The sequence below is a fragment of the Pseudomicrostroma glucosiphilum genome, assembly GCF_003144135.1.
Source record: "Pseudomicrostroma glucosiphilum strain MCA 4718 unplaced genomic scaffold BCV69scaffold_6, whole genome shotgun sequence".
Taxonomy (NCBI): Eukaryota; Fungi; Basidiomycota; class Exobasidiomycetes; order Microstromatales; family Microstromataceae; genus Microstroma; species Microstroma glucosiphilum.
Genome location: NW_020289918.1, coordinates 512,096 through 532,598, shown reverse-complemented (window position 1 = coordinate 532,598; position 20,503 = coordinate 512,096). Strand labels below are relative to the sequence as shown.

General features: G+C 56.4%; 8 protein-coding genes across 8 annotated transcripts; 3 read left to right on the top strand and 5 right to left on the bottom strand.

Moving 5' to 3' along the window:
* Positions 1–274: 274 nt before the first annotated feature.
* Positions 275–4,180, bottom strand: BCV69DRAFT_184028 (hypothetical protein). The gene is made up of 3 exons (XM_025489583.1): positions 3,311–4,180; positions 2,868–3,218; positions 275–2,784 (listed from the first exon to the last, which is right to left on the bottom strand). Exons 1-3 carry the CDS (start codon positions 3,998–4,000, stop codon positions 568–570), a joined length of 3,258 nt encoding a protein of 1,085 aa, XP_025348240.1. The 5' UTR covers positions 4,001–4,180; the 3' UTR covers positions 275–567.
* Positions 4,181–6,278: 2,098 nt separating this feature from the next.
* On the top strand, positions 6,279–8,230 carry BCV69DRAFT_248721 (hypothetical protein; the record flags this gene model as incomplete). Its single annotated transcript, XM_025490310.1, has 6 exons — positions 6,279–6,419; positions 6,504–6,532; positions 6,619–6,652; positions 6,739–6,845; positions 6,925–7,008; positions 7,126–8,230. The coding sequence occupies 6 exons, from the start codon at positions 6,279–6,281 to the stop codon at positions 8,228–8,230; spliced, it is 1,500 nt and encodes a 499-aa protein (XP_025348239.1).
* Positions 8,231–9,168: 938 nt separating this feature from the next.
* Positions 9,169–9,618, top strand: BCV69DRAFT_238560 (hypothetical protein; the record flags this gene model as incomplete). The annotated part of the gene is made up of 1 exon (XM_025489963.1): positions 9,169–9,618. A coding segment is annotated over one exon (450 nt), but the record flags the coding sequence as incomplete, so codon positions are not given.
* An 852-nt stretch (positions 9,619–10,470) lies between these two features.
* On the bottom strand, positions 10,471–14,895 carry BCV69DRAFT_298862 (hypothetical protein; the record flags this gene model as incomplete). Its single annotated transcript, XM_025494268.1, has 1 exon — positions 10,471–14,895. The coding sequence occupies one exon, from the start codon at positions 14,893–14,895 to the stop codon at positions 10,471–10,473; it is 4,425 nt and encodes a 1,474-aa protein (XP_025348237.1).
* A 150-nt stretch (positions 14,896–15,045) lies between these two features.
* BCV69DRAFT_183773 (hypothetical protein) lies at positions 15,046–15,872 on the bottom strand. The gene is made up of 2 exons (XM_025489582.1): positions 15,368–15,872; positions 15,046–15,245 (listed from the first exon to the last, which is right to left on the bottom strand). The coding sequence occupies exons 1-2, from the start codon at positions 15,645–15,647 to the stop codon at positions 15,169–15,171; spliced, it is 357 nt and encodes a 118-aa protein (XP_025348236.1). The 5' UTR covers positions 15,648–15,872; the 3' UTR covers positions 15,046–15,168.
* Positions 15,873–17,030: 1,158 nt separating this feature from the next.
* Positions 17,031–18,273, bottom strand: BCV69DRAFT_236692 (hypothetical protein; the record flags this gene model as incomplete). Its single annotated transcript, XM_025489929.1, is given in 4 exon segments — positions 17,031–17,591; positions 17,668–17,733; positions 17,745–18,060; positions 18,125–18,273. Coding segments are annotated over 4 exon segments (1,092 nt in total), but the record flags the coding sequence as incomplete, so codon positions are not given.
* A 595-nt stretch (positions 18,274–18,868) lies between these two features.
* On the bottom strand, positions 18,869–19,577 carry BCV69DRAFT_298860 (hypothetical protein; the record flags this gene model as incomplete). Its single annotated transcript, XM_025494267.1, has 2 exons — positions 18,869–19,389; positions 19,490–19,577. The coding sequence occupies 2 exons, from the start codon at positions 19,575–19,577 to the stop codon at positions 18,869–18,871; spliced, it is 609 nt and encodes a 202-aa protein (XP_025348234.1).
* Positions 19,532–20,455, top strand: BCV69DRAFT_183700 (hypothetical protein). The gene is made up of 2 exons (XM_025489581.1): positions 19,532–20,232; positions 20,445–20,455. The coding sequence occupies exon 1, from the start codon at positions 19,633–19,635 to the stop codon at positions 20,110–20,112; it is 480 nt and encodes a 159-aa protein (XP_025348233.1). The 5' UTR covers positions 19,532–19,632; the 3' UTR covers positions 20,113–20,232; positions 20,445–20,455.
* Positions 20,456–20,503: the final 48 nt, after the last annotated feature.

The following is a 20,503-nucleotide window of genomic DNA, read 5'->3' as shown; positions in this document are numbered from 1 at the left end:
GGGATGAAGCTAAGGATATGTGTCGCGTGCAAGAGTATAGAACGACAAGTGTGGTGAGTTATCAAGGCAAGAGGAGAAAGCCACAAAGGCAGATAGACAACCGAAGGGCCAGACAAGAGGGCAAGGATCGCACGTTGCGCCTCGTGATGTCCATGAGAGAGGATCGAAGGCGGGCAAGACGAGAGCAATGCTTACTGATGAGGAATGCGAATATATAGCTAGAGGGATGTACTGCACTTGGAGACGGAGTGTTCGGAGAAAGACGCAATGAGAGGACGACCGCAGTCGATGACTGCAGTCCAAAGAGGTGGCCCTAGATGACGCTCGCAACTGTCAGTCCAAGAACGAAGGAAGAAAGGAGTTCACCATTGAAGATAGACGTCGAACGCTGGGAATAATTGTGAGGCTTCAGGGAACCGGTAAACTAGAATACAGAGAATGTGGACAATTAGGAGAATCGGCATAGTCCTTGCTTGGAGAACCTGAATCATGGACTTCGCCATCGCCCCAGGTGTGCAATGGTAGAGAGCAAAAGCCATGTATGATAGAGACCGCCTGGTGCATGTGCTACGAGACATAGACCTCGATGTCTTCGCCGGTCATCTTGCTGTTCTCGATGGCCATCTGGACGTCATCATTATCCTTCATGTTGACTTTGTCGCCGTCTTCATCGATATAGCGCATCCGAAGCGAAGCTTCGCTGATCGACTGATTGCCACTGCAGAAGCGGATTTTGGTAGTCACCTTTTCCAGAAGAGAGGCAAACGTCACATTGACAAGCACAATGAGGACATAGATGTCATCATTGTAGTGCAGCTGAATCCGAACTGCATTGCCATTCGTGATAGGGGACCCATCTCTTGCTGGCGCACCACCCGAGCTGCGGGTGTAAGAGTGTCCATGCGAACCAGAGCGCTGAGGGATGCTAGGCACAGGCGCCGTTCCGGACGCTCCGGTCTTGGGCAGCGAGCCGCCACCTGAGCTACCACTGATTGTGAGTGGCGAGGAAGCTGCCGTCGAACCAGGGCGCGAGGTACCAGACTGATTCGAATCAGACGTAGCAGTGCTGGAGGTGCTATACCGTTGGGCACTATTACGCTTGTATTGCTCCCGAGCTGTAGCAGAACTGTTGTTCGCGGAGCTCAATGCAGCGACTTGTCGTGATGGATAGCCGGTATTGATGTGCAGGTCGCTCGATGATCCACCATGTTGTTGGAGGATCTGCTGTTGTGTCCTCGGCAACGGTGGTGCGTTCGCATGATGCTGCTGACCTCCTGGACTTGCTTGCGAAGCACTCGCAGAACGGTTACGCGACGTCGCGCTCTCTGAAGAGCCTGTCCTCATCATTCGACGAGGTGGAAAGGCAGCATTCGACTCGCCGCGACTGCGTCCCACCTGCATCCGCTCAAGCTGATCTGGCAAATGATCAGAACTATCATTCGGTGTGCTAGTGGGAGAGAACTCGCTTAGCCCTTGCCTGACGAGACGCGGATACGGTGCTGCTGCCGTGGAGGAGGATGCGGATCGTTCACCATTCCCTCGAAGATTGCGCCCGCTCGTTGTCTTGCGCACCGTATGCTCAGCGCCCGTACCACTGCTATTCGATGATTGACGCGGAAGGGGAGGGCCTGCGGGTGAATTTGTGCGCCATTGCTGAAGCACGGAGGAATCCTGGTCTTCCGTCCTCGCTCGCGGTTTGGCCGCGTCCGAAGTCAGCGACATTTGTCTCTCCCTCTGCTCTGCTGGTGTCGAGAATCGGGTGAGACCGTTGGGCGTTGCCCTCCCCCCGTTGGCCACCTCACCGCCATTTTGTCCTTCTTCGCCGTATCGACTCATCTGGCTGTCCGTTCGGGAGAAGGGATACACCTGACCGGTCTCGCTGAGAGGCGTTTGGGGGAACATGCTGCCTGGCCCGGTATTCCTTCGGCCCATGCCATTGGCCCCTGCTCCCGTCATGTTGATCGGTGCATACCCTTGCAGCTCGCGCTCCTTCAGCTGAGCTGCTTCCTCAATCAGTTTCGAGGTGATGACATGCCATTGCTTCATCTGTTCCTCGTTCTTGCACCTTAGCGTGAACGACTCTACACCAGAGTCACCGTCCCACTGCACAGTGAGCGAGTGTGGGACAACACCGGAAGGAAATTGAGCGGGTCCGGCAGCACAATTGGTGATGTTGTAGACGAAGATCCGTCCCTTGAGCTGCAGTGTTGTCCTTGGCTTCTTCTGCGAAAGCGAATTTGTCTTTTGCTTGAGAAGAGAGTTGCTCTTGGAAGACTTCTTGACAGGTGCGGGCAAGACTTCCTTGCAACAGAGCAGGATCTTCTGGAAGAGATAAACCACGTACTCCTTTTCAGTGTCACCCTTGGCCACGACGAAATTCTCCGATAGGTGGAGGGGCCCGAAAAGCTCAGGATTGTGGGTCTTCCAGTCCTCGACTCGAGCATCGAGGTCTTTGACGAGTTGAATGTTTTCCTGTTCTCGACTGACCTCGTTGACCTGCACGGCACCTCTTTGGACAATGGCTAGTCCCTGGCGAAGTTCTTCGTAATATGGCCCATTAGGATCCGACTTCTTCAGCAGCTGCTCGAGAAGAAGAGGGTACTTGCAGATTCGCTGGACAGGCTTGATGAGGAAAGCCGGAAGCTCGTAGGCAGGGTCTAGATAGCATCCTTCTGAGCCGGGTAGGCCCTTCAGTCGCTGAATGTTGGCTGCCTCTTGTGTAACCACTTCGATAGCACGCGCGTAATTTGAGCAGAATGGCCAGTACACGTCGAAGTTGCTCTCCTGTGGCGCACAAGGGGTACGCGAACAATCTCAGCTCAACCCTCCCAATAGCCTCTCACACTCACAACTGATGCCGTACTCACAAGTATTATGAAAGCCCTGCCAAATCTCTGCTCCTCTGGGGGTTTTCTCGCATTGTCTTCCAGATGTATGAGACACCTTCGCTGAAAGTCTACCAAATTGTTCAGGTTGCTGAAGAGATCGTGCAGGCGATCCGGCGAGAGAATGTCGTACTGCTGTAAAGCTTTAGAGCAGGTCTGCAGGACCTCCAAGTCTTGTACATACTTCCTTTCTGACTCGAGAAGCTCTCTGACGATGAATGCCCGGTCATCAGAGGGCTTTTGATTCACTTCTATTTGTGCTGCTCGCTCAGGCTTCATCAAAACTCCCGCTTCTTCTAAGCAATCCACTAATCTACTAACGACGCGAACCACCTGTTGATGGGCAAGGTGATGAGGGTGCGTGATTTCGAAATTTTCAGTATGATTGTCGCCAGGGCGCTCATGCTTCGCAGCGTCAAACTCACTTGTACCCAGTCGTTGGTACTCTCCCGGTACACCTGCATCACTGTGAAAACGTCGTCTGCGTCGAATCCCATTTCATGCTGCAAAGCCATAATGAATTTGGCGACGTATTTTTTACAGACGTTGGCGGTGGTGGAGGCCTCTGGTAGGTCTACTGGCAAGGGATTTGCCGGATTGGTGAGGTTGTAGAGCTCGCAAAGGGGTATGCCCAGCCTGAAGACGGAGAGAAGCTGTGTGACGGGATCGTTTGCGGCTGCCGAGTCGGCGTTGGAAGCATTCGCAAGGGCTCCTGACTGCTGTAATCTGCTCGTCGCCTCGTCTGATAGGTATCTGTCACGAAAGCCAGGCACACAACACAGGCGCTCTCGTAGGACGATGCAAGACCCGTACAAGCCGGCACCGGCCACGGCGGGCTTGTTGGTCATTGTGTTTGCGGCCATGGGCGCTCCGTTCTGCAGGAGGGCGCCCCCTGGCCCGGCTTGCAATGCGGTGGAGCCAATGCCCCCATCTGCGCTCGAAGAGGGAGTGCGTACGAGGTGCGAAGGCAATGGAGGAGGCGACATTGCGGTCAGTGACGCTGTCGAGGTAGATGCCGAAGAGGAAGGATCGTATTGAGTGGCAGCAGCAAGAGTGGAGAAGGATAGCTTGCGTGAGGGTCCCCTAGGCCGAAAAGAGGACGCGGTCGCCGCCATGAGGTTGGTCTTTTCGAGGCGGAAGGGACTGTTGGCAAGGGCAAAGCTCTGACCACGCTACCCAGTGATGGGTTTCGAGATGCGAAGCTTGACTTGCGCACAGAAATGGCGGCTATGGTGCCTGGTACAGAGCGGGCAGAGCCGTCTGCTGGATGTCCCGTGTCGTCAGGGTGAATCGATTGTGCCTCGAAGGGGATGGCGACAAGAGGTGTGTACGGGTGTCAAGGACGACGAGAGTCGGCCTGTTGCGCAGCGAGGTGTGATGTGAGAAGAGGTTTGCTGCTGCCCGCCGGGGTGCTAGCAAGCAGATGCGAAGGGTGGTGATTGGAGGGATGGCCGGGGGGGGGGTTGGTGGTTGGGATCAGCACTGGCAGAGGACACGAGGGGAGTGGGTAGGGTCGGAGGATGAGATCAAGGGCAAGGGGGGATGTGCTTGCTGGCGATGGTGATGGTGATGGTGACGAGTGAGGTGGGGGAGTGGGGCAGGATACGAGGTGGGAGTAAATGGACAATCAATGCTCGGGCGTCCTTGGTTGATCCTAGGGTTGTTGGCCTGGGTGCGTGTGAGTGAGCGAAGGGAGTGGCCCCCGCCCCTTTGGCGCCTCACCTCGCCCCTTGTTTTCTGGCCGGGCCGGCACCAGGCCAGAGGAACCCGCTGGCCCCCGATTGCTCTTCCGCGAAAAGGCGCGCATCCGGGACAAAATAAGAAGCAGCGGCCAACTCCGCCCGCCTCGTCCCACCATCGACGTCGGCAAAGACCACCACTGGCACAGGTACAACCTCGTACAGGCAGCGGCCAAAGCGAGTCACAGAAGTCGCACACTTGTGCTCCCTCGAGGTGCTCGGTGGCGTCTTGGTGGGCCACTCGGTCCTCCCAGGCAGAGTCCTCGTGTCCAGCCTTTGCAAAGAAGTCAATGACATGCCCCTAATCATATCCCTCTCATAGGGATCAGTGCCCTCGGAGAAGTGCTGGCGTCGTATAAGGCCCCCATGCTTTCTTTTGACCCTCTGTCTCTGGCCCCTGTCTCGTCCTCATCTCGGCAGGCGCAGCCCAAAGAAATCTGATCCGGCTGGGCAGACATCTCCAAGTAGGATGGGGCAGTCCGTTTCAGCCAGGTTTGCTGTGCCTAGACCCCTACACCTGCGAGGCCTTTGCTCCTCCCAGCGTCACATACATCAGTCGCTGCCCAAGGGACATCGAGAGGCTCCGAAAGGGGAGTCTCTGATTGGCAGTGGAGCGAGGGACCTCTGGGAAAAACAAGGATCAAGCGCCACGCGATTTTGGCAGCTGAACCCTAACGAGAAAAGCCTCCGACGTGCACAGATGCAGAAGCCGGTCCCACCCATCTGCCCTCGATCGCCTGCTGACCTGGGCTCGAGATTCTGCACCCGTCGAGTCGGTGAGAGGAAGATCAGGGTGGACCTGCCATCGAAGCGCATTCTCCCCGTCGCACAGACTCCATGTCGATGACTGACCTCACCTCGTCTGCAACCGCTGGACGACGAAGCATTTGCAGCCACAATTTGGCTTTGGCTCTTGTAGCCACTTCGCTCGACATTACCGTCGGAAAGTGGAGTCGCGACCACAGCGTAGCATGCAGACCTCCCCACTTTGCCTTGCCTTGTGGATTATTATCTAGAATCTGCAGGTACAGCACAATGCTCGGTGACAAGATAGTCAGGTAGCACAGTGGGTGGAATAAGTGCTGGCCACTCCGGAGACTGGTAAAGGAAGGCGAGCCAAGGGGGGTCAGCAGCCTCCGGTGAACGACGACAAATGTCGTCAGGGGATCAGGCGCCGGTGTGAGGGTAATATCTGAGCCCGATCAATGCACTCTCCAACCGCTTGGGCGCCTCTCCTCATCATTGCCCGGTATGTAGCCCGTCCTCGGTACGACACGAGCTGCCCCTCAACACCGACGGCATTCGGAGACGAACGGTCCGTGACAACGCAGGCCCGGCTCTTGACTAGAAGCGGGCGCTTTATAAGTCAACACAGTCACAGATTCATCACTGGAGTTCCTCTCATTCGGCCCAAGCGATCCAGAATCATTACAAGCCGACGTGAAGCAAAGGAGGACCAGGTTCTGGCAGGCAGGCGTAGATCTCCGGTTGAGCGGAACGGAAGCAGTCGAAGGAACAGGGGCCAATCTCAACCCCGCTGGCGACGTGGAAGCCCCTGGGGGCGTGTCGATCAGTGGCCTCAGTCTCTTTATATTCTCGCTCTTACCTTCTTCCAACCATTGCAATCACCCACTTTTTCCTTCCACCTGCCGTCATGAAGCTGTCGCCCTCGACGCTCCTATCCGCAGCCATAGTCGGTGGTGCTACACTGGCATCCCTCGTTAGTGCCGCTGACGCACCTTCTGATGTCCTGGTTCTTTCCACCGACTCCTTTTCCTCGATCGTCGACTCAGAGGTTGGTGTCCCTGGCCGAAGCAACTTTTATGTCAAACGACACAGGCTGACAGTACAATTTCTCTGATGTGATTCTCTCTTAAAGCCTCTGATGCTCGTTGAGTTCTACGCCCCGTGAGTGGCCTCGATGCCTGTCTGCTCATTGGACCTCGTACTGTCCGAATCCCTCACACTGCTTTCCTTTCCTTTCTTCGTCACAGATGGTGTGGACACTGCCAAGCGCTAGCACCTCACGTGAGTCCTACATGACGATACAGCCTTCTCGATCTGCGTGCAGTCACAAGCAGCTCAGACGCCCCGCCCCCCGAAATCGCTACCAGTATGAGACAGCCGCTACTACTCTCAAGGCCGAAGGTATTAAGCTTGCAAAGGTCGACTGCACAGTGGAGGAAGCAGTCTGCAGTCAGCAAGAAGTGGGAGGCTACCCGTAAGTCGCGATGCTCTCGTTTTCGCCCTCGTCGCTGGGCCTGATCAGTATTGCTCCGCTTCCCGGTTCCTTTCATCAGGACGCTCAAGGTTTTCCGCAAAGGTTCTGCTTCCGAATACGGCGGTACGAGGAAGGCTGACGGAATCATCTCGTACATGCTCAAGTGCGTACAACAAGGGCAGTTGATTCTGAGTCACCGTCATTCCGCTATATATTGACGTCGTGCTCCCCTCTTGAACCTTCGCTACGTCCCTCTCCGCTCCCTTCCTCCTCACATCAGGCAAGCTTTGCCGGCGGTCTCGTCAGTCTCGGCATCTAATCTGACAGAGTTCAAAAGCAAAGACCGGGTAGTGGCCGTGGCATACCTCACTGCAGCTGATGCTAAGGACCAACAGGTCTTCTCCGACTTCGCCGAGTCTCGTCGAGACTCTTTCGTCTTTGGACTAGCAAGTGACGCCGAAGCCGCAAAGGCAGCCGGCGTCGTCGCTCCCGCTCTGGTTCTGTACCGACAGTTCGACGATCCCGAAGTCAAGTACACTGGCAAGTTCGATGAGGCTGAGCTGTCTGCGTTCTTGACCGCCGAAAGCATTCCGCTCATCGATGAGGTCGGTCCTGAAAATTTCATGATGTACGCCGAGGCTGGATTGCCATTGGCATACTACTTCACCGAGCCTGAAGACGCCAGCCGAGAGGCCACCATCGAGGCGCTCAAGCCTCTCGCCAAGGAGTACAAGGGCAAAATTAACCTCGTGTGGATCGATGCTGTCAAATTTGTCAATCACGCCAAAGGCCTGAACCTGCGGGGTGAAGAGTGGCCATCCTTTGTTATCCAGGACATTCAAGGAGGTACCAAATTCCCCCTCGACAATCTAGGCAAGGACCCGGCAAAGACTGTCGGCGACTGGTTGAAGCAATACGTTGATGGCAAGCTGAAGCCCAGTATCAAAAGTGAGCCAGTTCCCAAGACGCAGGATGGTCCCGTGCACGTCTTAGTGGCAGATGAGTTCGACAAGGTCGTATTCGACGACAGCAAGGACGTTCTCGTAGAATTCTACGCTCCCTGGTGCGGTCACTGCAAGAACCTGGCCCCCATTTACGACCAGCTGGGTGAGAAGTACGCTGAAAGCAAGGACAAGCTAGTGATTGCCAAGATGGACGCTACTGCCAACGACGTACCCCCCAGTGCCGGCTTCCAGGTGCAATCGTTCCCTACCATCAAATTCAAGCCAGCCGGGTCGAAGGAGTTTATGGACTTCTCTGGTGACCGAAGCCTGGACAGCTTCGTGGACTTCCTCGGCTTGAATGCCAAGAACAAGGTCGTGGCCAAGGATACGACCAACGACACTGGCTCGAGTGACCCACACCTCGTGCACGAGGAGCTTTGAGTCACAACTGCCAAGCCAAGCGTGCGAGTTGTCCCTTCTCCTCCCCCCGCCCCCTCCCCCTTCCCCCCTCCCCCTTCTCCCATGTTCGGCCTCTTCTGGCCTGCTTGTGCTTCCTACAATATCAAATCCTTTTGCCTCCTGAGAGTGATTGTGATGCGTCGGAATCGAGGCGAGGCCGCTGCTTCCTGGGTGCTAGCGCTCGCGCTCTGTGAGGGAGAGGAGGACAAGGCGGCGGGTGTCAGGCGCGGACAGGCGGCATGGAGAGGCAAGGTGGAGGACAAGGGAAGCGAGGACAGTGCGACTTCTTGCCCGTATGGTGCACGCCGTGACCATACAACTCATCCTCGACCATTCTCTGTGTCCCTCGTCGCCGTAACGTCTGACCTCAGAGCCCCTCTTGCTCCAGCTGAGCTTCAATGCTGCGCCTCCTCCTTGGCGAGCAGGGAGCTTCGTGCTGCTTGGGTAGTGCCCAATGCATCATACGGTCAGCTACAGGGGCGCACAGGGAATTTGCTGGACGCACTGCTGGGGTAGTGGTACCAAAGTGGCTGCTGTCAAAGTCCTCGACTGCTAGCAGCACCAGCAGGGGCTCGAGAGGCACTTCACCGTTCCTCCGAGGTGAGGGAGTATTATTCCGGAACTGGGCTGGTACTTGGACGCGAGGTGCGGGTTGGAGATCCGGCGTGGAAGCACCATTGGGAACCTCTTCACATGCAGTCAAGACTCTTTCTCGGTACCTTGCCACCTCGGCCAAGCCGTCTGAGCTCCATGTATCGGGCCAGCCCCCTGCCGCAAAGGAGAGACGTGGCTTCCCAAGCTCTAAAGAAGTCCTCAGCAATGACACTTCGACTACAAGCTCTCCTCCAAGCGCGCAGTCACCCTCGTCCTCTGTAGCTGCATCTGTCAAGACGAAGGGATCCTCCCCTGCCGAGCCCTCTGAAGAGATCGTCAACCTCCCCAACCTCCTTACCCTCTCCCGCATCCTCTCCGTCCCGTTCCTCGGGCACTTGATCTTGACAGATCGTCTCCTCGAGGCCACTGCCCTCCTCTTTGTCGCAGGCTGCACAGACTTAATTGACGGATGGCTCGCTCGCAAATGGAACGCCTATACCGTTTTTGGATCAATCGCTGACCCAGCGGCGGATAAATTGCTGATGACCGTCATGGTCGCTACGCTTGGCTGGAAAGGACTGTTGCCGCCCTCGCTTGCTGTGCTCATCCTCGCAAGGGATGTAGGACTCGTCCTGCTGGCTTTCAGGATACGCTATGTGACACTGCCTAGACCAATGACTCTGCAAAGGTACTTTAATCCGAAGTTGCCATCGGCGCAAGTTCAGCCGACACAGGTGAGCAAGTACAACACATTTCTTCAGCTCCTGTCGGTTGGGGGGGCACTTCTTGTGGCTGTACTCGCACAGCATCAGTCCTCTCCGAGGGACAGCTCGCAAGGGGTAACTGTCGAGGATCGCAATGGCGGCGCCCCCGTTGCTGTCATTGCCCCTCACACCCTTGGTGCAATAGATTGGGCATCTATCCTGCACTATCCGCTCCTGACGCTTTGGATCCTCACAGCTGGTACAACTATCTACTCTGGCTGGGGCTACTTTGTGGGTGGAGCGGGCTATCGGAACGTCGCTCTTGGTGCTGGTGGCACTGGCGTTGCCAGTCGGATCGCAGCAAGGATGAAGGAAGCGGGGGAGAAGGGAAGGAGGAAGCTAAAGGGGGGAAAGGGGGAAGGCGAGTAGCGAGGACTACGATGAGCAGAGCCAAAGGGTCTGTCATTGATCTTGTGCGGTCCATCGTCAGTCTCAAAGCAAGATCGGTTGCAAATTTCAAAGGAGACCACCTCCCAAGACTGGCCATTACGATTGCAGTAGATGATGACAAGGGTGCTTCAGTGTATCAATGCGCCATACGAACGGATATAGGAAAGAGTTGCTCTGTCGAGGAAGCACACGAAGCACAGGTATCAAATTTGGAAGAGAGCAATACACGCACACACAGACTGCGCCAGCAGAGATACATCGACTAATGTCGTCGGAAAGGGCAGCGGAAAGGACTGGGGATTAGGGGACGAAGACGAAGACAGCGGGTAGTAAGAGTAATAGGCGTCAACTGCGACGAAACAGAACGGAGGTAGTAAGGACAAAAGTCTTCCAAGGACCAACCTCCTGCATCAGAATGGTCCCCGATGTGAAGGAGAACGGCGATCCTTTACTGCTGGAGGTATCCCTCGAGGCTCAGGGCAAAGTAGATTGTGTAGCCTCGTGCGCCTGTTTGCCCCTCCCCGACCCGGAATGATCTTTGCTCTGCTGCTTGAGGTGACGCAGAGCCAGATGATCGTTATAGTAAGAGCTCAGCCTCGCCGCAGCGCTCAGCGGTCTCTTCGTGCCGGTTCCGGCCCCTGACGAAGAATTCGGGGCGAAAACAGCCGAGCGAGTCTCCGCTTCGGCGGTTGAGGAAAGGGGACCGGCCGTTTCACGGCATTCTCGGCTCACGGGAGACGAGAGAGAAGAAGGAGACAGAGAAGGGGGCCTTTCCAACTCGCCTTCGTTGTCTTGTCCAGCCGGCAATACAGTCAGACTTTCGCTCTCTGAGTCTTCGTGGGCCAGGAGTGCACCGGCAAAATAGCTGTCACTCTGACCGATGAGCATTCTCTTGGTATCTGAAGGCAGGGGCCTTGCTGCTTCGGGTGACGACGGACTTGTCGAAGGGAGTTGGTCTAGTGCGCGACGCGCAACAGGCTCGCCGCTGTCCCGAAGGCGATTGGCCGAGGGCAAACTGCCATCAGTTGGCGTGGTGATCTGAGGGGTAGCCAGTCGGAATGTACCTGATCCTGTTGTGGCTGCATGAATTTGCGGAACCATTCCGTCCGACAAAGCTGTAGACGTTGAAAGGCAAGTATCAGACTTTGACATCATGAGCAGACGACCAGCAGTGAGCATCTGTGCTCCTTGCGCGGCGATCGACACCGGAAGTCTCTGAACTATCGAATGGTCGTCCTGATGTGCCGCGCTTGAGTCGAGACCTGCGCTCAATTTGCGCGTGCTCGAGCTTCCGGCTTGGTACGGTCCAATGTCGTCCGAAGGGCTGATGAGGCCTTGGCCGACTGCAAGTGCTCGCAAGGGGGCTAGCAGCAAGGAGGTTGGAATTTCCCCGCCTTGTTCCTCCCCCTCCGCTGGTAGCTTCTCACTGCTTCTTCTGACTCCGGGACCGCCCGAAGTCAAAGTCTCATCGCCCATAGAGCTAGACAAGTCAGAATCTAAGTCCCTGTGATGACTTTCAGGTATCAAAGTCTGTGTCTCGGTCCAGGAGTCAGGTCGCTGTGTGGATGCACCTGCAGGCGCAGCGGGTCGAACACCTTCGAGGCCTACCTCTCGCAGAGAGTCCAGGTCAGGACTGTCCGAAGGGAACGTCGACTCGTAACAGCCATCGCACGCTCGTGCCACGATGTCATCCTTGCCTTCTTCGTAGCTGGCGATGAGGAATTTCTTCGTGGAGCAACTCCAGCAGACAACTCTGCCGCAAAGCCGACAGTGATGCTTTCTCCTCCAGACTCCAAATGTCTCTGAGCACGACATGCAACGGTCTGCTCTCGAGTCAGGCACCCAAGCTGGGGCGTTGTATTCCTCTAGGAGAGGCAGAGGAGCGGAGAGATTTGGGACCCCTGTTCCGCCAAGCAGAGCAGCAAATGAGGCACTTGAGGGGAGACCAAGAGCAGGTGCTGACTGCAGAGGCTTCGCGCAGACCAGTGGAAAGGGCACAAGCGAGGTTTGTGCAATGTCGTCGTTTATAGACGTTTGTGATACGTCTCCGCCGAAAGAACTTTCGAGTATCTCTGTGCCCTCTGGTATGGTGGCGTGGAAGCTATTGGCAGGCATGTTCAGGGAGTAGACGCTCTGCCTGGCTTTAGCAGAAGCTGCAGCCGTGACACTTCGCCTCCTATCTCTCTTGGCCTCAATGGAATCCTCCTCTGCACGCAATGTCCTTCGCGCTTTCAGCCATTCATTCCGAGCATCGCGGATAGCCGTCATCCATGCCTCTCGTGAATCAGCCGTCTCAGCATAAACTGCGAAAGACTTGTCTGGTGTGCGAATTTCAAAGGAAAAGGGCGTTCCACCGGACTCAAGGAACGGAGAGGCGTTCGACATCGAGTTGTGGCCGTCTTCCACTCCGACCACAGTACAGTCTTGCAGCGCGTACTTTTCCCTAAATTGTAGCTGCTGGTGCTGTTGAGCCTGTAGGGCTTCGAAGATGCCGTTTCCTGAAAAGAGGTTTCCAGACGATACACGAGCACGGCCTCCGTGGCCATCGCTAGAATTCTCGACGGATGCAAGGGCATGACGAGGCGAACCAGCAGCAGACGGCGTCGACCATGGCCCTCCAATGCCGGCGGCTAGTCCAGCTGCGGAGAAGCCGCCCGCTCGAGCAATGCTGTTCCAGGCTGCCTCGATGCTCGCCGATCCTCCGGTGAGAGGTCGAGCGTAGATGATGCAATCAGTGAAAAGAAAGAACGCCCGATGTTGAATGTCCTTGCGGCAAGCCTTTCGAAGTGTCCCTCGTCTCAGCAGAGATCGACCGGGGACCACTAGCGGCGAGGTCAGACCCGTCAAGGACCGTTGAAGAGCCAGCATGAGCATGACCATCTCATGCTGCCGCACATTCTCATTGATGGTGCTCGCCACCTGCTCGATCACCTGGAAGGCTTTCTTCAAGTCTGCATAGTCCCTGTGATTGGAAGGAGTGTGCTTCAGTAGGTCGCCGACCAGCAGCTTGTATCTGGGTATTCTCTGCACGATAGTCAGCAGATGTGATTGTAGACCGAGCCCGAAGAACGCCTTGCCTCTACCCCAAGTACTCCGCTCTGTCTCCTTGAGAAATCTTGCAAATGCCTCGTTGTCTCTTCTTTCCGACTCAATGTGCGCGATGGCTGAGGAAAAGTTCTTGACATACAGGGAGTACATCTTGAGGAAAGGCGCGATGGGCACGAGAATATCGCCCACGGTATCGGTTTCTGGATTCCAAGAGCATCGAGCAGAGGAAGGGGATGTTGAAGAATTGCTCTCCTCCTTGGTGTTGCTTGTAGAAGACAATGCACTTCTCCCATCCTCCTCAAGATTGGGGTCGGCTGGTTTCACCGTACCATCGACGACAGGAGATACTGCCCTCCTCATCGAAGCCATCGTATGGGCGCGATCCAATCTTACTTTGCCTCCAATCCTCTCCTCCAGCTGGCCCAGCAGCTCTTTGTTCAATTGCAGGATGTCGACGAAGTTTGAAAAAATATCGTTGATGGCCTTCTTGGACAAGATCATCGGTCCTGCCTCCAAGCTCGGCGATGAGCGATTGCCCGCACATCTGGCGAGGAGCGGCTGATAGAAGGCCTCGTGCAGAATCAGCAAGGAACTGACGAAGGCCTGCTCCGTCGTGAGCAGCTCTCGTGCAACAAGACCCCTCTTCCTCATATTCTCTTCGTGCCTAGCTGTTGGAAAGCCCGCAGTGGGCTCTGTTTGCGATCGATGCAGAGCCCGCCGACGAGAAGCCGAAGATGAGGCCGATGAAATTGGGCCAGCTATGTTCTGGCATGGGAACGGCATTGTAGAAGCGAATGTGGCCTCTCTTCCCACCGGTGAGCTAGGCACCGATGCACAAGTAACACTATTCGAAGTCGATGAAGACGTCGGTGAAGTGCTGCTCTTTGGATGTGCTGGCAATGCCGATGGAGGTAGCATCAAGGAGGGAAACTCCAGCGAGTCCATCACTGGTCCGCGTGAAGGGAGGTCGCTGAATGTCGCACTCCTCTGCAGAGGATCGGTGGTGGCGCCGGCGAAGGATGGGGCGGTAGAGGCAGGTACTGGCTGTCCCTCGGGCAGACTTTCGAAGGAGGACACAGAAATTGTGCTTGACCGATTTTGAGCGACCGCTACATTGGGAAGACTAGGTCGACGGAAGTTGTTGGACGTCGTGCCGCTGCCACTGCTTGGCACAGAGGCCAAAGCAGTTCCGAGTGCAGAGCTCGATGCTTTTGCTGAGATGATAGACCGTCGAGGGCCGCGGGGGAGGGCAGAGGGGCTGCAAGTGGCTAGACCCACCAGAGAGGTGGTGCTGGAGCTTCTACTTGAACTGTAGAGACTGCTCGCCGGCTTTCTACCCTCAACGCCAATGCCCAGTGCCGAGGCCAGAGAGGGGCTGAGGAGAGAGGCATTCACGCCGAATCTGGCTTGATGAGAGGAACATTCGCCTGCACTGGAGCTGGATGCCATGCTGGAGGGTCTGGAAGAGGAGGGATTGGGATGATGTTGGACACGTGTCATAGACCTCGACGAGGTATGCGAAGAACCACGGGGACGGGATGGTCTGTAGGTTTCCCTATCGGACGAGCATCTCTGCAGGGGCGGCAGCTTACTTCCCAAGATGGGTGTGTGCTCTCTAGACGAGGGTGATGTGGTTGCTGCGGATGCGTCGAGGACATCCCAGTGGATGGAGTGGCGCTTGCTTGTACCACCTAGCACAGCAGAGGAGGATGCACGCCGGCCAACGTCGACGATGGAGGGGCCGTCCTGCTCGAGGAGGGCGTGTCCGCTAGACGAGGGTGAGGTTGACTCGGACAGTGCCGGCGTGGATGGGGTATTGGGAGAGTGCATTGGCGAGGTAGGAACATCCATTTTCCGTGGGAGGATGCACAGGGGCATAAAGAGAGGAGGAAGTGGCGCACCAGGGAAGGAAGAGGGACTGCACCTGCGATTTGCTGACCCCCTTAGCGACGCGATGAGTGTGGACTACGAGCTCATGAAGGGATGAGGATGACGAGGCAACGAGGATGAAGGGGAGGAGGGAGATGGGAGGAAAAGGTATGTGAGGTATCGGAGGCAGTATCTGCAGCTGCTTTCACAGTGATTGGGGACAAGCGCCGAGGGGCTGTGTGAGCAATGTATGACCTATGCAGTCAGTGCAGCAGGGGCTAGTGCCTTGCTTGGCGGGTGAGGCAGACGTGTGTAACTCTGGCGCAGAGCAGCTACCAGGAAAGTGGTCGGAGGTGGCGAGGTGGAAGCGGAAACATCGGCAACGGTAGGGGGTATTGTACGTCGAGGTTGTCAGGGTGTGTACGTACCCCAGGCTGGGGCTAAGGCGGCTCACCGGGTGAGGATGGACAGGGGGTGCGAGCGAGCGGGCGGCGGCGGCGGACCGCGTCGAGGCGGAAAGGGAGGTGGGAGGCAGCGGCACAGGGGAAAAGTGCCCCGGGGAAACATCGCTGCCCGCGACGCCATTGTGCAGAAAAGTCCAACAGAACAACACGCGATCCACTCACGCCAAGGCCCAGCACCAGCACCAGCACCATACAGACCATCGTAGCCGCCACGCGCCCTTCCCCGATCCTTTTCCCAGGAACCAACGACACCATACGCTTCGCAACCATCAGGATAACCCCCAAACCTAGTCTCGCTACTCTACACTTCAGTGCGCATCCTGACAGAGAAGCTCAGGCCGTGGCCCGGACATACCTCGCCCATTAGACGCGCCTCCCTCTGCTCCTTTGTCACGGCATCTCGGAACTAAGGGACAAGGTATACCACTCAAGCGCCAATCATACGGCAGGCACAAACGGACAAATCCCTCTGACAGGACAAAGGAGGGGTCTGAACCTACCCAGCCGCTCCAAGGCCGAGGTCGTAGGGGACCCATACTCCAGCAGACAGAGTTGAAAGTCCGATCTCCAGCAGGGAATGCAGTGGCTGCACCCCGCACACCGGCAACACCACATGGCATCAATCACCACTTCCCAGCCCCATGAGAGGCCGACAGCCATGGGCAAATGAATCGCATTGTATCCTTGTATTGGAACCGCACACCTACTGCTCAGAGATCCTCATGCCCTTAGCCAAGCTTGCCAGGCCAAGCTTTTGTCATCTACCAGCTTCTCCACAATCACCTTGATCAGCCGTTCCTCGCTTGCAGGTGCCAGCAGAGGCTCGCAATCGACCTCTGCGCGGTCAAGACCATCGTCGCGATACCTCGTGCCAAAGCTTGTAACAGACCAGTTACGCGCGCGTCTCCTCGAAGGCCGTTGAAGCTTCTGCTGCAGCATACCAGCGTCCGCGAAGCTACTGCGTATCGTCGGGGTAGTGCCAATGGCGGCAAGGGCCCCGTCAATGGAAGGCATGTCGGTCTCTTCAGTGCCACGGTGCCGACCGACGCCATAAGTAAAGTAGTCAGAAGAGGACATCCCGACCTGTGCCAACGATGATGCCTCGTCATCTTCCTCCCCATCGGATTCTCTGAGCTTGGAAACTTCCCGTCTATCCGGGTCCAAGTCACCCCTCTGTCTCCTCGTCTGGGTTTGACGGTACTTCCGGTCGTCGGTTGACTGCCTTTGCTTCTGCGCACGTGTCGTGAAGATGTCTGGCCCGGACACAGCTTTGGCAAGGGCCGGTCGCTGCGAGCTCTTGGCTGCCTTGTTGAGGTTCTCCAGTACCTCAATACCTAGCGAACTCTGGTAAGCTGGATTGTTTTGAGCTTTGGGACCATCGCTAGGAACCGGCGTGGAGCATGCAACAATGGCAGACGTCTCTGGTAGTGATCGAGGATGTGCGGATTGTGTTGCTGACGATGCACGGTTTGGAGTGTCAATGGTTCCTTTGCCAGTCTTGATCGTGACTGCCTGAGCAGGCACTGGCCCGCTGGAAGATGCGGAGATATCGCACATTGCGCCAGTCTGCTTACGGAAATCGCCAGACGACTCCTCCGGTGACGGTGTAAGAGACAACTTCACGCCCCGAATGGTGCGGACCATTGACTCCGGAATGATCTGCTCAGACCTGCGCACCACCTTCTTCGGCCGAGCGCAGAGCTCGATGGGACCCTCGTCGTCCTGACGGAGGCACTGCAAGATGTTCCAGCCCTGACCCTTGAAGATTGCCATTTGACTCTCGAAGAGCTTGATGCTGAAGTGTTCGTCTTGCCTGAATAGATCAAGAAGAGCCTGTTCTGTCTCATACCACCACTTTGGAGACGATAGCAGGGGAAGGAAAATATCTTTCGTGGCCTGGGAGAATGGCCCCCCGATGAGATCCGAAGGTAGGTAAAGCCAGCCATACGGATAGTCGCGAATGCCGTCCGGGTGTTTGATGGGCCAGGCGAGCGAGTTGTCGATCGCGCCCAGTCTGATATCATTCGATCCGGCACCGCGGGCGTGATAAATCATGAAGTTGTCCAGACCTCGGTCAGTATTGCGACATAGATAATCAAAGACGACGAGCTTCTCCAACTCCAGTCTGAAGGCCATGAGCGACTCAGGAGTCCAGAGGAAATCATCTTCCTCCAGAGCTCCCTCTTCTGCTTGCGCGATCTCTTCCTCTGTTACCTCCGTTTGCGGGTTGTATTGTATGTCTTCAAGTCCTTCCCGGCATAGCAGGAGGTATTTCAGCCGCACGCCACACTTCCGTAGCCGAGCCTTGTACAGCTTGCGTGTCTTTCGATGAGCTCGTTGTTCCGCTGCTAGATCCCTCTCGAGCACAGAGCGAGGTCTACTAGGGAGTGGATGTTGCCGAAGAAAGGACGATGCCATAACATAGCCCTGCAGAAAAGACTGGAATGAGCCGATCTTGTCCGGAAGCTTCTGCCCATGGTGCTCGAAAGCCATTCTGTCCTTGTAATGGTAGTGGAAGCTAGGACTACTGAGCTTGACCAGCTTCGTCTTCGGTACCATGCCCAAGGCAAGCCGGTCGTCAAGGAGGGACGCGCCTGCTTCTGACATGGCACTGAAACCCGCGAGGAGGCAAGGCCTACCCATTGCCCACCAGAAGTAGCGTCTGAGGAAGGCTCGCTTGGGACTACGAGGTTGTTTACAGATCAGGATACGATTCGCCCAGCTTACCTTTGCGGAGGCTGACTCACTTCAAATTGCCATATGGCTCTTCATCGCTTGGCTTGAACACACCCTTGTACATGCCATCCTTGCTTCTGGCGAAGTAAGATCCCGAAGAGCCGGTCTGAATCATTTTTGGCAAGATGCCCTCCTCGATGGCCTCGCGAACAGCAGCGACATCGTCAGATATGTCCAATTCACTCTCCACCAAGGCTTCCGGACCTCGCCTGCCGCGAGAGCTCTTTTCGCGAGAAGAGGACGGTGATCCGGGCTCAAAGACGCTGATCAGCAATGATGCAGTCTCTGGCGCTTTTCCCTTGCCTTTGCCAATTTTCGTAGCCACTACCTCTTTCCATCGCTTGAAGCGGGAGTCGATGTCGTCTAAGGTCACAGTTGCGAAAGAGGTCGCAGTGGAGGTAGTGCGGGCCAGCAGGGGCGTTCTTTCGGAAGGAGAGGTCGTTTGGTGAGGAATGGAGGAGGTTGTCGGCCTAGAAGACGAAGTCATCACATCGATCAGATACACAAGGAAGCAGGTAGCGTAGCCTTGGTCAGTTGGTTGGCTGAGTAGAATAGAGAAGCGGAAAGAGAGCAAGTGCAGCCACGGATACGGAATGCACTGGCGCCCGCGCCCTGCGCGTGAGACTAGGTAGCAGGGGCTCGAAGAAGACAGCACGAGTGACGTGTGAGCAGTGGCCCATATTCTTTTAGCAGACAGTCGTATGTAAAGGATGAAATCCATGGCCGAATGCTGTATTTTCATCTTCTACCTGACTCTATGACGCGACCACCCATCCATCTCTCTTCAAGCCCTCTACAGCCCTCTCGTACTGTCCCTCCTGAAGCAGGAGATAGTCGGTATCCCAAGTGGAGAGTGCAAGGATGGAGCACCCACTTTGGACGAAGGAAGTAGTGAGAGACTGCATGATTCCGATGAAGTGGTGCTCCAAAGGGCCCCTAAGGCGCATGACACGCCAAGGTCCACTCAGCTGCCAACGGTCGGGAGGTACTGAGCTCGACATGCACTGCTGTTCGTCTGCAATGAGAGCCTCGATCTCCTGCTTCAGCCTGTCGTACCCGCCTTCGTGTTGGCAGGGAAGGATGATCGTCTGCTCGTCTCGGCTTTGTTGGAAGGAGAAGAGGCAGACTTGCGAAGCAAGGTCAGCAGCATTGGTACCTACGCCGTCATCGTAGCCATTTACGGATTTTGCGATGTCCTGGCGTGGAACGTGCCTGCCAAAGATCGCGCTCGAGGGTGGTGTGCGGATAAGCAGGTGCGGGACGTCCGAGGTAAGTACTGCCAAAGGACCAAGAGTCTGGAGAGTCAGAGGACGCATCTCCCATGCAAAGGCCAGACGTCAGGCTTGTCCAGCCTCAGCTTCTGCGCCGCGACTCACCATCTAGGGCACGCAGAGAGGTTCGATTAGTCTTCCACTCCCTGCCAGACGCCTCTTGCGACAGTCGCTGCTCTACATTGCTCGACATACTGATAGCTTGCTTATGAGGAAGAAAGTGGCTCTCGCCTGGTGAAGAAAGATCAATGCAGCTGTTCAGACGCACAGATCAGGCGGACGAGGAGGTCAACGACAGGGGTGATCATCTTAGTCATGTATCTGGCGGCACAACGCAGGCCGACGCGAGCTGCAACCATTGTCCTGGGAGGATCTTCGGCAAGACGTACTGCCGCATTGTCCTTGTACACTGTCTGGCCGGGACAAGTGGATGGCGTCGGGTGCTATGCCGAGTGCCGGGTGTCGCGGCTGTAAGAGGGGCAGCAAAAAGTCGGGTCCTGGGTCCTGTGGCACTGCTTGCGGGGCACCGTGATGCCCCGCACTCTAATCGACCCTTTCTCGATTGCTCGCATCCCACTGCACCTGGCCCTTCGTCAGGAACCGGGTGGCAGCGCGCCAGGGCAGGCCCACCTGGCAAGAGCGCGCGTCGGGCACGCCAATGCCTTCGACCCGAAACCGCCCGAGACCCCCGCATTGGCAGGACCCACTTCCGCCTGAAGCCTTCTTAAGTAGCCCAGGATTGCAAAGCTTGCCCGCCTTCCCCTTCTTCACTTCTCCTTCGTACCGAGTCACCCTTGACGACCAACACCACCACTCATCCACTCCTCGTGTCATAGCCCAATATCACCGTGAGTAGCAGTGGGAAGTGGTACTTGTCTGCCAGCCAACGTCGGCGTAGTAGCTGGGTCAATGCCGAAGCATGAGCGGCAGCGCGAGCAGCAGCGCGAAGAAGCTCGTCCTCACCAGCGCAAAGCAAGAGTCCGTAGTGACTCGCTAGCAGTGGTCTAGCATCTCCCGACTACGATGCTCATCTCGACCTTTGCTAGCTGTGCGTGGGCAGTGTTGCAGCTTCCTGCTGGTGTACGTCTGCCCCGTGTGGTTTTCAGCACCGGCCCACCG

What these genes read in the sequence shown, in the direction of transcription:
- BCV69DRAFT_184028 (XM_025489583.1), bottom strand. Translation starts at nt 4,000, where the DNA reads ATGGCGGCGACCGCGTCCTCTTTTCGGCCTAGGGGACCCTCACGCAAG. An exon ending in GTACCAACGACTGGGTACAA is followed by an intron (nt 3,219 to 3,310) that starts GTGAGTTTGACG and finishes GCCCATCAACAG; the next exon opens with GTGGTTCGCGTCGTTAGTAG. An exon ending in GCAGGGCTTTCATAATACTT is followed by an intron (nt 2,785 to 2,867) that starts GTGAGTACGGCA and finishes TGTGCGCCACAG; the next exon opens with GAGAGCAACTTCGACGTGTA.
- BCV69DRAFT_183773 (XM_025489582.1), bottom strand. Translation starts at nt 15,647, where the DNA reads ATGGTTGCGAAGCGTATGGTGTCGTTGGTTCCTGGGAAAAGGATCGGG. An exon ending in CCCCTGTCCATCCTCACCCG is followed by an intron (nt 15,246 to 15,367) that starts GTGAGCCGCCTT and finishes CTTTCCTGGTAG; the next exon opens with CTGCTCTGCGCCAGAGTTAC.
- BCV69DRAFT_183700 (XM_025489581.1), top strand. Translation starts at nt 19,633, where the DNA reads ATGCAGCTGTTCAGACGCACAGATCAGGCGGACGAGGAGGTCAACGAC.